Source organism: Ochlerotatus camptorhynchus, unplaced genomic scaffold, assembly GCF_037179485.1.
Source record: "Ochlerotatus camptorhynchus isolate MF236.1 unplaced genomic scaffold, CSIRO-AGI_Acam_v1.1 ptg000196l, whole genome shotgun sequence".
NCBI lineage: Eukaryota > Metazoa > Arthropoda > Insecta > Diptera > Culicidae > Ochlerotatus > Ochlerotatus camptorhynchus.
The window spans coordinates 4,736,515-4,750,562 of record NW_027040686.1 but is presented as its reverse complement, the minus strand read 5'-3'; the positions used below and the strand labels follow the sequence as shown (position 1 = coordinate 4,750,562).

At 37.6% G+C, this 14,048-nt stretch overlaps 1 protein-coding gene across 4 annotated transcripts; it reads right to left on the bottom strand.

Moving 5' to 3' along the window:
- Positions 1-645: 645 nt before the first annotated feature.
- On the bottom strand, positions 646-3,663 carry LOC135702660 (protein arginine N-methyltransferase 1-like). 4 transcript variants are annotated; one of them, XR_010517712.1, is made up of 3 exons: positions 3,566-3,663; positions 1,171-2,297; positions 646-1,102 (listed from the first exon to the last, which is right to left on the bottom strand). XR_010517712.1 is itself a non-coding variant. In XM_065223693.1 (3 exons), exons 1-2 carry the CDS (start codon positions 3,641-3,643, stop codon positions 1,254-1,256), a joined length of 1,122 nt encoding a protein of 373 aa, XP_065079765.1. In that variant the 5' UTR covers positions 3,644-3,663; the 3' UTR covers positions 646-1,102; positions 1,251-1,253. The 4 variants fall into 4 exon arrangements, 2 of the variants coding, with proteins under 2 accessions (XP_065079765.1, XP_065079764.1); XR_010517713.1 differs by having other exon boundaries at positions 3,495-3,566; XM_065223693.1 differs by having other exon boundaries at positions 1,251-2,297.
- Positions 3,664-14,048: the final 10,385 nt, after the last annotated feature.

Genomic DNA, 14,048 nt, shown 5'->3' with positions numbered 1-14,048 from the left:
AGCAAGTCAGAAGAACGCAAAACGATATAAAGTGGTCGTTTTATAGCGAGCAAAGCGAAAGCGAGGTTGCATACTTCTAGGCTTAATCCATCACGAGAGTATAGAGGATCAACATTCATCAGCAGCAGTGCGATTGCATACCCAAAGGCGGCTGTTACCGAGTTGGTACTGAAATTAATTTCAGTTTTTCCCGTAAGTTTATACCGTGTGGTGTTCGTTCACCGCTCACTTAGAGCAAAATTATGTTTACAACGGTAGTAACATTATTTGTATAGGTTTATAAAAAAAAAAATGTTTACATTATCTTGAAGGTCATTATTATAGGAATGAGGTAAAATCATAGAACTTAAAAAATGCTATCAATAATGAATTTGAGACTCATTAGTAAATGAAAACAAGGATTCCATTCACCGCTCATTCCACTGTGGAAATATATCCTTTTTTATTTTTCATTTTCAAACCATTAAACATTCCCCCCTATTCTGCGAGTCACGTGACTCTCTCTCACCGGTGAGGTGACAATAGTCACCCCGTGTGAGGTGACTCTCCATTTGATTTACATGGAGAGTCACCTCACACGAGGTGACAATTGTCACCTTACCGGTGACAGAGAGTCACGTGACTCGCAGAATAAGGGGGATTATCTAGGCATGGGTTGAAAGTTGTCGAGGTTTAATATGTTGATTGTACTGTCGCGTTCCTTATGAAATTTTGCTGGCAATGACTATTTTATGTTTATTTGTATAGTGGGCTGTAAACGGAACCCTCAATTGAGGCTGGGTCTCCAATCACCACTCATATGGATGTAAACAAAAGTAATTTTTACGACAATAATCAGCGCAATAACGTTACAAATCATTATCAGAATTAGTCGGAAAAAAGTAGAAAACTTATTTTGTGAAATTTATCAACAAATTTTGAAAAAAAAAAATAGCGGTGAATGGAGGTCAAGAGGTGAACGGGCAACAGTAATCATCTTTCAAAACTATCATGAGAATTTCGAGAAAAAAACGGTATTTGTGTAAACCGCAAATAGGCGCAATTGTTCAAAAATAAACCTGAACATACTTTTTTGCGACGTTTGGTGTCCAGTGTGGAATACCTACGGAGAAAAAGATACATAAAAAAGTAAGTTTTGTAAGGTTCCACAAACCTTCTCGATAATGATACCTATGCATACTTCTTCAGTGTATAGTTCATAATCAGGCAACATTAACATTATGCCGAATGTATCCACCTCTCGAACATACCTGCTACGACCGCATTCGGTAGTGATTACTCTCGGTCACCTGCGACAGCTCCCCTTCGAAGCGCACATCTATGTCGATCTCCAGCTCCCGGTTTTGCTTCCGGCCATTCAGTTTTATCGCAAACGTACCATGGATCTCCTCTCCGTTCTTGACCGTCAAAAACTCGTCCAGAAAGAACACAGTCTGCTTCCAGTGAGTGAAGGGGGAATCGGGCGAGGTGCTGACGGCCAACCGTCCCTGACACTTGGTGAACTCCACGTTGAAATAGGTCACCAGTGCCTGGACAAAATCGTTTCGCATTGCCTTCAGATGAAAAGGGGACACAAAGTTGCAATCCTGCCAGACCACTGTATACATGTTGATCTCCTTGATCAGGTAGGAATTGGTTACGATTTGCCCGGGATCGACCTCATTCACCTGCGGTTCGTTGATGGCATCTTTGCGAATCGCACTCATGTCAAATCCGTACACATCATCCCACCAGTTGATTTTTTCATCCTTTCGCTCACGTTCCTCGATGGCGGCCACAAACAGCGAGCAGCGATCCGGGAACATGATTCCCACCTTCGGTTTAAGCCACTTATTGCGCGCATAGATCACCGTGCTCAGTATTGCTCCATTGAACAAGCACTGACCCATCCAGTCGGAAATGATTATGTCCACCTGTTTAATACAACCAGGAAGCTCAATTGCCTCCATCTTTCCCTTAATCAGTGTGATCACGTGACCAAGGCGGTTCGCTTTTACAATCTCACGGGCGTGATCGATCACGTTGGAGCAATCGACACCGATCACTCGGGCTGCGCCGGCACGAGCAGCCATCATCGACATTAGGCCCATACCGCAGCGGATATCCAGGACGGTTTTACCCTTGAAAAGGTGAATATTCTGCAATATAGCGTTTCGGTAGGCCAGCGTTCGTACTTGATCCTTGAGTGTTTCTTCGTGGATGCTAAAATGTGCGTACTTATCCCGGTAGAAGTCGCTCGAGGCCATTTCCCCTGGCTTGATGGGGATGGCGGTGTGATGTGTTGCCATCGTACGGATCTAAATAAAAGGGAATATTTAAATTCAATATCCACACATGACCCAATGTGATGTCAATGTTGGTCGTGGCGAGTTGAGTAGCAAACAAAAACAATGACTAATTCCGTAATTTTTGCGTGCATTGGAATCTACCTACGAAAGACTTACGAATAATTCGTTTATTATCGGGGTTGGAACCAGTTCCAACCCAGTGCGAAACCGAACTTTTTGTCAGTGCGAACCTCAAGCTGCGCTAGGTTTTAAAAACAAACGAGCAAACTGACGTTTGTCAGAAAACAAGCAGACCCAATAAACGAATTCGCTATTAGTTACCTATTTTAGGGATAGAATACTTCTACACGGCGAATGAGAACGACCCAAATTTTGAACTCTTAAATCACATAAAGTGCAGAAATTCAGCGAATGAGAACGACCCAAATTTGAGTGTAGTTCACTCATAATTGCCAAAAGTGCAGGAACTCAGCGATGAGTAAATTTGGTTTCCTGTGTAAAAACCTCATAAATCTGCCGGAAAATGAGGAAAGTGACGAATATTTTATTGTCTAGGAGTAGAACCAATAGACTGAGTGAATGCAATCTTTACTTTTCTCATATTCGGGATTTTTTTTCCTGGAAAACCTAGGAAAACATGAGGCAAATTAAATTTTATCCATCACTGCACTTTGTGATTTATGAGTTAACTAAACTTAAATTTGGGTCGTTCTCATTCACCGTGTAGTTAAAGTGACTAGTGAATGATATAATAGTAGAATTAAAAGGAAGAACTATGTAATAAGGTATACCATTATTATTCTACTAAACGATAATTTATTATTATTATTAATGATCGGTCATTGTTTACGTTTGCGACTTTGCCGGAAGTTTTCTTTAGCAGTAGGTACACAGCAAAAATAAATGTAATATCTATTAATGTAATTCAAGCTGATGTATGAAAATTTCATACATCAGCTTGAATTACATTAATAGATATTTAATAATAATGTAATAGCAAAAAGCAGATACAATATTACATCAATGGATGTAATTTTGTTCTTAAAATCGATGTACATCGTACAACGTTCTTTACACAACCGATGGATTGACCTGATTGCAGCAGTTTGGATGAAATATTCAACAACTTTTTTTGTGTACTTTGATGTATCAGCATGTATCTTTCTCAAATCAAATTTCTAGTTTCCGACGCGAAGGAGTACTAACCGATGGAATAGGCAAAAACTTATTTTTTTCCTTTAGATAGAATTTATTGAACCACTAATTTCACGACTAACCTTCTTGTATTTATGATTGTACAACAAACTACTGTTGCTGTTACATTTTTGTTGATTTGTCTGAGAGACACGGAACATTCAGGAAATGCGAGGAAGGAAACAGGGGTGTGCAAAATTGAATAACGGGCGATCTCGTTTCGACTTTCGTTGAATCGGTTTCATTCCTTATTTTTTCTGGAGATCTTTTTGAATGGGTCCTATTGCCATTTGTCGATCAAAAACTCAATAATTATTAACTTGATTCGCTTTCTACCGCAAACTGAGTGATGAATTTGCAATATTGATACATAAAATCAAAAGTGTAGCGATTAAATTAAAAATTGTTACGCAAATACCGCATCAGTCGCGGTAGAAGACGAATTAAGTTAATTGATTGTTTGATCCACAAATGGACACTGCACCAAAACATCGAATGATTATTGCATTGCTCGAGCCCTTTAACAATATGCATTCGAATTTCGGATGATTTTCTTATGGTTGAATTCGTCGTCAGATGATGAACATCCATATGACTGTCATCCAAATACAGGATGATTTTCGTTTGAAAATTAGCTATAAAACATACGGCACTCATAGGACAAACATTTAAGAATAGTGTGACATGCAAGTGCTTTTAATTAAATTTATAATTTGATTATGTACAATTCCATACTGAATAGCCATAATAAGCCATTCCATCATGGATACAAAAAATTTTCGTGGTGGAGAAAACCTCCTCCACCACGAATTAGCCAAACATTGGTTTTCATCCTTTACCTTTGTTCGTAACAGCTCTGATAGCGAGGCATATGCTTCCACCTCGTTTGTCAGCTCAGATCAGCAAATGACGTTCGATAGAATTGTTTACATCATCGTTTTGAATGATTTGCGTTATGGGGCTGAACCAATACCATACCCTAATAAAAATTGTATGGTTAATTTGCTTAACGACGTGTTCTGGGTATCATCCAAACCATTTGTGGAATAGTTCAATGATTTGGGTTATCGTTCGTTTATGGTTATTTTTTATTAGGGTATGCATTTCCATTTAGTATGACAGTCATTCTGCAGAGAGCATTACGCATTTCAACTGAAGGCCCTATCCTTCTCATAACAAGTTTCATCCAGTATTCGAGAGGTAAATCATCTGATTTCAAAACAACCGTCATCCGGTTGCAGCTATCATTCGAAAAAGCGATTTCGGTCTTTTGTTTTGAATGGTCTGAGGTTTCATTCGATCAGAGGATGATGTTTGTGTACAGTGTAGAGCAAAGGCCGCGTGTCATTTTTGGCAAACAACTTAATATTATTCCATTTAATTCCACTTAATTAATTTTGGTATCGATAACAGATACGTATTTTGCCTGCAATGTGCAGTCTTAATCAGTGTCATTCCTACTAAAGAATTATCCAAAATCTAATCCCCTTAAGTACCCATCCCCTAGTCATGTCAAGATCACAGGTATAACATGTACCAAGATAACTTTTTTTGTTGTTTTATTCAAGCAATCCGCTAATAACCCAAATTAATTATTTCATTAATTGGCGTTGACGGCACTGTCGAAAAATTTGCCCTTCCAGCAAATGTAGACAGTTTCTTATGGGAATTTTCGGTGGAGCGAAAGGATAGTACAAAGTCCGCCATGTTTCACGCACAGTCTGACGTTTGCTTATGGATTTTCTCATAGGAGTAATACCCCGTTCACATTACAGCCTATATCACGTAATATAGGCTGTCTTGCAATGAGCACTCATACATAGGATTTCCAGTGAAAACTAGATGTATGAGTGCTCATAGCAAGACAGCGTATATCACGTGATATACACTGTAATGTGAACGGGGTATAAAGAGCTACAGAGTCGCCGTCAACGCCAATAGTAGCGAGTGTCGAATAACCCTTCTAGATAAACATTTCAAAAGGTCCTATCTGCATTGATCGATTCTCTTCATCGACTTTCTCTTTCGTCAATAACTCAGCTGCAAAACCTTTCCCTGTTGTATTTGACGTTTTGGACGCTAGATAAGAACTTCCTTTATCAAACTATGTGGTAGAATTTGCGCAAAATCTGTTTACATAGCAGTGGTTATGAAAAGAGAAAGTCGATGAAGAGAATTGATCAAAGCAGATAGGACAATTTGAAATGTTCATCGAGCCTTTATTCCCATCAGAAAGTTCATCGATGTTTTGAGATGCAAAAATATGTTTTTGAAAAAAAAAGAAGTGTTAGAACCATGCACGGATAGAAATCTCCTTATACCTTTTGGCAAATTTCTATTGCTGATTATTTTTAAAATGTGTAAGTCAACTAATAAGCAGACGCCATGCCAAAAGTTAATGAAGATCATGTGTCAAATGAAATGCATTATTTTAGGACCTATGTGGTTTGTCTTATGGAATGTATAAGGCTGATGTTTTGGCAAAAATTTATAAGTGAAACACATGAATCAAATAATTGATTTTCGTTCCTTGTGGAGAACAAAACGGAGAACAACAGATATTGCATACAGTCTAAACTTATCAAATCCATTTAAAAAGGATTTTGTTTAACGTCAATAGTATTTAGATTGTCATTCAATAGTTACTCAGCTAAATTATCAAGGAAGCATATGTATGATACTAATGAGCAGACGGAGAAGCTTAGATAGGTACCGTAAAACGGGGTAACATTGATAGTTTTTAAAAGTATATCCTAAATATGTTTTACAGCAATGAATGTTTTTTAATTTTATATTTTTAAAACAAGTACTGAGGATCCAAGAGTTAATCCGTTAAACGCTGTCCAGACTGGAGAGTTATAACATGTTATAACGGTTGTCAAATAATTGCAACACAGAAACCACCATCAAGATAGCACTATAACATGTTATAACCATAGAGGTAACTCTAAGACTAGAAGGTCCCGAAATAACGTGCTCAAATTTTTGGCTCAGCTCTGGTACTATCTTCGGTCCCAAGCTAATCGATTCACCCCTCGAAACATAGGAAAAACCAATCACCCCTCATTTTATCTGTCAAACTTTCATAGCGAATCAAAACAAACATTGCGTAGTACTAGAATTTCGACTAGAATGGGATACGTTAATCGTTTGCTTGGGACCAATAGGCTAGTCAAGTAGTGAGCCAATTTAAATTCGTTAGTTTCGTATTGATTGTTGTTATAACTCTGTAGTCTGAACGTACTATTAGTAACCAGGGGTTGAAACTGTTGACGTTTTTTACTACACTCGCTTCGTTGTCGTGCGCGACAGTCTGTTTTTATTCCTACACTCATGCTCTACCGTCGTCTCTCTCACACAACACAACCGGTAGAATAACATTCGAGAGAAGAGAAAATTATCAAATAACTATCATATGACATGAGTAATTCCTCAATTTGGTGTAAATTAAACCATTTCTGATCAGAAATGTTATTCCTAGGACATCATTGCTTGCTATTTTCAGAATTCACACAAGCACAACATCAGCAGCTCTTATTATGAGAAAAACTAAAATACATACATTCGTGACGGTCTTCGGCGACAGTGTCATATGACAGAGCCTGTCGTATGACATTTGAGTTTGGTACTGTACTATGATAGCTTGTTTTCCAAGTGTCGGAGGCAAAAGCAGTCGATTATCACAGAAAATGTGTCGACTACCGTGACCGCTTACAAGACTGTTAGTAACACCACCGACAAGATGAAAATAATTTGTCCAGAATAGATCAGACACGAACTAGTTCATAACTTGTGCATGCGGGTTCATGGCTTAGCTAAATATTTACCGCGAACACGGAGCCAGATGTCAGTAGTGTGACATCATGGTCAGACATTTTATTGCTTTTGCTATGGTCATTCATGTCGGTTTGTCAGTGGTAATACCACAGACAAACAGACGTAACTCTTCATTGTGTATCTTTGTTCAAGCATTTAACGGTTGATTTGAATATTATCAGTTCCGCGAACTACTCACCGCAGCGCTGGAATCGGATCACTTTGACGTTTCTATACATTCTATCCAGCTTTCCATGCTCGGTAATGGCGGCCTGTTTGTATGAATAAATGTATCCTTCGCTGTGCTTTTTGACACTATCTGGAGGTTCGGATTTAGACCCCTCCCTTTCTTTCTCCCAGGAACAGAAGAAAACGGAATAACATACGCCCTCCAGTTAGTGTCAAAAAGCACAGTGAAGGATACATTTATTCATACAAACAGGCCGCCATTACCGAGCATGGAAATCTGGATAGAAGTTTTATGCAATATTGTTTGCCAGTTAGCGAGCAAGCTTGTTTTCCGCGAGAAGCCCGAGAGATGTCGTTTCTGAGGTCCTATGTTTTGAGATACTATGTTTTCAAGAAAAACTTTTTCAAAGAGTTACGTGTGTTTGTCTGTGGTAATACCAACAATCAATACGAAACTAACGATTTCAAATTGGCTCACTGCTTGATTAGCCTATTGGTCCCAAGCAAACCATTAACGTACCCCATTCTAGTCAAAATTCGACTACTACACAAGGTTTGTTTAGATTCGCTATGAAAGTTTGACAGATAAAATGAGGGGTTTTCCTATGTTTCGAGGGGTTAATCGATTACCTTGCGACCGAAGATAGTACCAGAGCTGAGCCAAAAAGTTGAGCACGTTTCTTCGGGACCTGCTATTCTTATACCCCGGACAGACTATGGCTTATATCATGTAATATAGGCTGGCTTGCAATGAGCACTCATATATATCAGTGAAAACTAGATGTATGAGTGCTCATTGCAAGCCAGCCTATATTACATGATATAAGCCATAGTCTGTCCGGGGTATTAGCATAGAGATAACTCTAAGACTAGAAGGTCCCGAAATAACGTGCTCAACTTTTTGGCTCAGCTCTGGTACTCTCTTCGGTCCCAAGCTAATCGATTCACCCCTCGAAGCATAGGAAAAACCAATAACCCCTCATTTTATCTGTCAAACTTTCATAGCGAATCAAAACAAACATTGCGCAGTACTAGAATTTCGACTAGAATGGGATACGTTAATCGTTTGCTTGGGACCAATAGGCTAGTCAAGTAGTGAGCCAATTTAAAATCGTTAGTTTCGTATTGATTGTTGGTATTAGAGTTACCTCTATGGTAATACGTTTAACGGAAATTAAAGCATTTACACTATTTTTTTAGTTTTGTGACCGAACTTCAGTATTTTGATTTGGGGTTACTTTGATAATACTCGATGAATGTAGAAAAGAATGGGTGAATCTCAAACAATTTAGTTCTTAAAATATGAAACTTTGAATGAGTATATCATCAGAAAACCTCATAAGCAATAAGAATACAACATTGAATTTGTTATGGCTCTATCAGAAATTCATTTCATAAGTGATGGTTTGAGTGCTTTTTAAAACAGACGAAAACGCGAAAATTGTTTTTCTAAATGTTTGTAAAATATCTATCTAGGGGAATTTACGTATTCTCGTCAATCTAAGCAGTGTCTGCACTTCTACTAGCATTTTCTCAGCGTCACGCACATATATGATGTGTCTGTTTGTTTACATTCATCTGCTGCTTGCTTCTCTATCCATTATAATCGACAGAATTTTTCAAAACGTTTTGAAAGCGTTTTTACAACGCTCAAAACTTCTCAGATGAGTGTGACTATTGTCGGCAGCCTCTTTTTCTTCGGCAACCTTCCCATTAGAACTGCGTGTTAACCAGCTGTTCTATTATCGGCAACTCGAAATCAACCCCACTTTGTAGTGCGTATGCTTTATTTGAAGAAAAATGTAGCATTACTGGATTGCTCGATCGTTCAAATATAATCAGATTGAAGCTGAAAGGCTAAACAATCGTTTGGACATATTCAGGGAAGTGCGTTGATGGGACAACATAGTGAAATTAACGTTTAAATTTAGGTTGCCGAAAACAGTCAATGGGTGCCGAAGCCAACATTTACCCTATCTTCTATCTTCTATATATATAAAATGAATTTCTGTCTATCTGTCTGCCTGACCCTTATAGACTCGGAAACTACTGAACCGATCGGCGTGAAAATTTGTGTGCAGGGGTTTTTGGGGCAGGGAAAGGTTCTTATGATGGTTCGAGACCCCTCCCCCTATATAAAGGGGGGCTCCCATGCAAATGAAACAGAAATTTCGACATAACTCGAGAACTAATCAAGCAAATGGAACCAAATTTGGTATGTGGAGGTCATAGAGGGTAGTTCCTTAAATAAGAGGGGGAGGCTATGAGGCCGGGCACACTCAGCTAGTATTATATAAAAACTATATACGAAAAACCCTGAGCTGCAATATAGCTACAATGTTTCTATTTTGGAAAAATCGCAGCGAATAAATTTAATCTTTATATTATACTATCAAAGTTACCCGTATTATCAAAGATACCCCGTTTTACAGTACTGACTATTGAATGCTCGGGACAGCCCTATGGGGTTGTTTGCAATGAGGACGAAGGACTACTTGTTCTTATGTAATAAATCTTATTTGTTATCTGCAGCAGGAGCTTGCGTTTTGTGTAGGAGTAGGAATTTGAGCGGGGTTATCTCTGTTTATACTCTTTAGTATGATGCGGTTGACATAGATGGCTCGCAGCAACTCACGAATAGCTACTGATTCCGATCAATTGCGGTGCGGCTTCTTCCTCCTTCTATGGATGCTCATGTGGGCTACAGCTCGTTGCCGAAAGCACTGCTGCTGCTGAAGCCGACGACCGAACACCACCACACACGGTGATTGGAACTGAATCCGATCAGCGGTTAAGTCCCAGCCTTGATAGCTAGCTAGGAGAGCCTTTCGTTGTATACTGGAGAACACCACCACTCACCACGTGGTGATTGAATAAACATCGTTTGTTGAGACCGGTTGGAATTCAACTTTGAAATCTGTGATAGGGAAATCATTTTAACTATCATAGCAACAGTTGCACATTCGTGCAACTTTAATTAATGATAATAAATTTAAGAGATGCGTTCGAAGATTTCTGATCGATTGGTGATAAAATTATTCAAATTGGTTCAGGGGCAGATGAGTTATTAACCTTCAATATCTTTCATAATTTTGTTACATGTTCCATTTTCGGTTTTCACAAAGTGTTCCCCATATAGAAATCACAGATTTAGTCCTACGTCAAAATTATAAAAATAATTATACAATGAGCGGTGGATGGTGGCATTACGGTAATGTAAGACTTTCCTTAAAGTATTTAAATTCCAATACCTGTCTGTGCCTGCATTTTCAATACAACGCTCTCAAATCTAGAAGTGTGTTCCCCTCAGTTCTATAGTCTAGAGTTCATAGTATGCTCTCCGCACGCTAGCCTAGAAGTATGCAACATTTCCTACGCCAAAACAACTGGCTTCAAGACAGAGACTGGCAACGGAAAGATGTCTTCAAAGAAGAAGTAATCCTCATTAATACTCTCTAAATTACCGTTGTATGACAACACGAACCGTATTCGAATTTGTAATCATTTATTCACGTTATTTTAACCCGACTCTGAAAAAACATGAGCCCTGTTAACTCACATAAAATTATACCATCACACGAGAGAAAATTGGAAGACTTGAACAAAAAATAAAGAGAAAGCTTAGAGCTAAACCTTTGTAGAAAATGGTCCGTTTTTTAGTCTAACTGTATTTTTCGATTCTATAGTGGATGCCACTGTGCAAAATTCAAAAATTAATACATTTCATCCGAGCATCAATTTCATTACACATAGAAATTGCATAGATTTAATTAGGTAGCATAAATAAATTAAAAAACGTAAATGTTGAAAACAAATCAAAAATATCCATTTTGAATTAGTAAAAGAAAAAAAGCAACTAAAATATCACTCTCTCTGTAAACGTCTTTTAGCAGAAATAAATACGGAAAAAATATAAAACACAGGTGCTGGAGTTAACTTTTTGCAAAAGATGAAGAGCATCAACACTTTTGGTCAAAATGTGTATTTTGTGTTTCTCAATTTAAAACGTTAGGGAAAAATTGGCGAATTAATAAGCAACATGAATTGTTTCACACTAAGAAAAAAAACTCAAAAAGTGGCATTGGAAAAGACGGAGACATGATTGGCATAAGACTGAAACTAAAAAAAAAAACTTTAGGCAAAATCATAAACGAAAACAAAAACTGGAAATTAAGAGCTGAGTTTAAGAAGAAAACAGACGAAATAAAACGAACTGACTGGCTGTGTAAAGCGAACATTTGAGCAAAATTGGCTAAGCTAAAAAAACCGGAAATAAAATCAAGGTAATTGAATGTGATAAACGTTTAAAAATTCGGCATCAAAATTGTAGGCTAGGAGAAAGTCGTTTTATTTTCATATCTTATTTTGATTTTCCGATTTTCGAATTTAAGAGCAAAACAAATCAAGGTTTCGAGACGAATATGAGAAGAAAAATTAACTCCACACCGTCACAAATTCACATTGAAGACACTGATGATGACTCGTGAGCAAACAATTTGCTAATTAGTAAAATTCAGGTATTCGCTATCTTAATATATTAATCAGAAGAATAAAACAAATCCGAGAAAGAATATCTCGTCGCAATAAAGAAAATTACAAGGTTAGATAAAATACTTCATTTGTGTGGTCCAACAATTTTGAATTGTCATCAAGAAAAAATGTAGGATAAACAGTAGTGTCCACAGCAAAAAAAATCGTACGCAATTTGTAAATATTTTCTTCATTCTCAAACTAGAAGAATAGAGAAAACACTCATTGTAATTTAGCTACAATCCGCTCTCTTTGTGCTGTTCTTAAAAGTAATCTATCGTCAAACATTATCATCCGTTGAACAAAATGGAAGATTTTCGTACAACAGAACCAAATTTGTTTCTTATAGGTAAATTTATCGATTAGTTGAAATTAGTTGAAGTTGCCAACATATAGAAAAAGCGAAACATATGATGGATTGAAGGCAAGGCAGATTTATAGTGAAATTGTATCTTCATATACCTAGCAGAAGGAACAACCATACCTTAAAGTAAACCATAAATATAGTCCAATTGAATGTTTACAACACACAAAATAAAACGACAAAATGGAAAGTACACAAACCGCAACGATTCCAAACCAACACAAAGATACAAAATGGCCAGTACCTCATAACTGAGTAACGAGTAACAATTAGCTAAATTTTTGAACACAAAAACAACCTAGAAGAGAAAGAGTATGTATTCCGCCGACAACAGACGGAGGTTCTTCGACAACGACATTCACACGTTTATTCGCGCCACATTGGACAGGTTTCAATCAAATCGCTTTTGGGCGTGGCAAAATATTCGGCGCAATAATTGCGAACGCGGTGTCGATGTTTCCAAGTAGGTAGCCTCTTATAACATCGTGAGTTATATTTATGAGTGCAAAGAGCGATGTTTATATTCCGTTGATGTTTGAATGTAGTTTGGAGTGCGGTTTTCAATATGAGATAAGTGACGCTATCGCCGTGTAAAATTGATTATTATTCTTCCTGGCTACTATGCAAAATAGGGGAATTTACGTATTCTCGGCAACCTAAGCAGCGACCTTCTTTCTATAGCCTTTTTCTCTAAGGAACGCACACATATGCAGTATTGGTTTGTTTACAATCTTTTGCTGCCAGCTGCTCTAACAATTTCAGTCGAAAGAATTGTCAAAAACTGTTTTGAAACGCTTTTACAAAGCTCTAATCCAAGGTTGCAAAGACTCATTTCAGCTAAAATAATGTTTTTCGGAATAATAAAACCAAAAGATGGTATGATGGCATGTTTTACTTGTAACTTACAAGAAGAGGTTACAAAGTAAGCGTTGGAAACATAAAACCTGTAAATTTTGCTTTCTATGAGTCACAATCAGCGATTTGCTGATCACTGAGTGAGTGAGTGAGTGAGTGAGTGAGTTTGTGAAAAATCGCTGATTGTGACTCTCATGAAGTGAAATAAACAGGTTTAATATGTCAAACACATTCTTTGCAACCTCTTCTTGTATCCTACCAATTCAAAATTTGATCATGGCATCTAATTATTTCATAATTTAGAAAAACATTGTTTTAGCTGAAATGAGTCTTTGCAACCTTGCTCTAATCTTCTCTAGTGAGAGCGAGTATTGTCGGCAACCAATTTTTCTTCGGCAACCGTTCCATTTGAACTGCATGTAAATCTGCTGTTCTATTATCGGCAACTCGAAATCAGCTACAATTTGTAGTGCGTGTGTTGCATTTCAAGAAAACCTTGCTAGATTGCTTTTTCTCAGTGGTAAAAATATAGTCAAATTGAAGCTGAAAGCATAAAGAATCGTTTGCATGCATTCAGCGAAGTGTTTTCGTAAGAAAATCCAGTGAAAATAGTGTTTCAATTTGGGTTGCCGAAAATAGTCTGTCATCCCGAAGCCGTCATTTCCCCTATATGAATTTAGAGCTGTCAAAATGAGTTTTACAGTGGTTTGCGAGGTGTTTTTTTTTTTTCTTGGAGTTTCACTATCACACAGTGCACCAATACAACCAGACGTGATAAGTTCTATAGTTTATTGCTACAAAATACGTGGAAA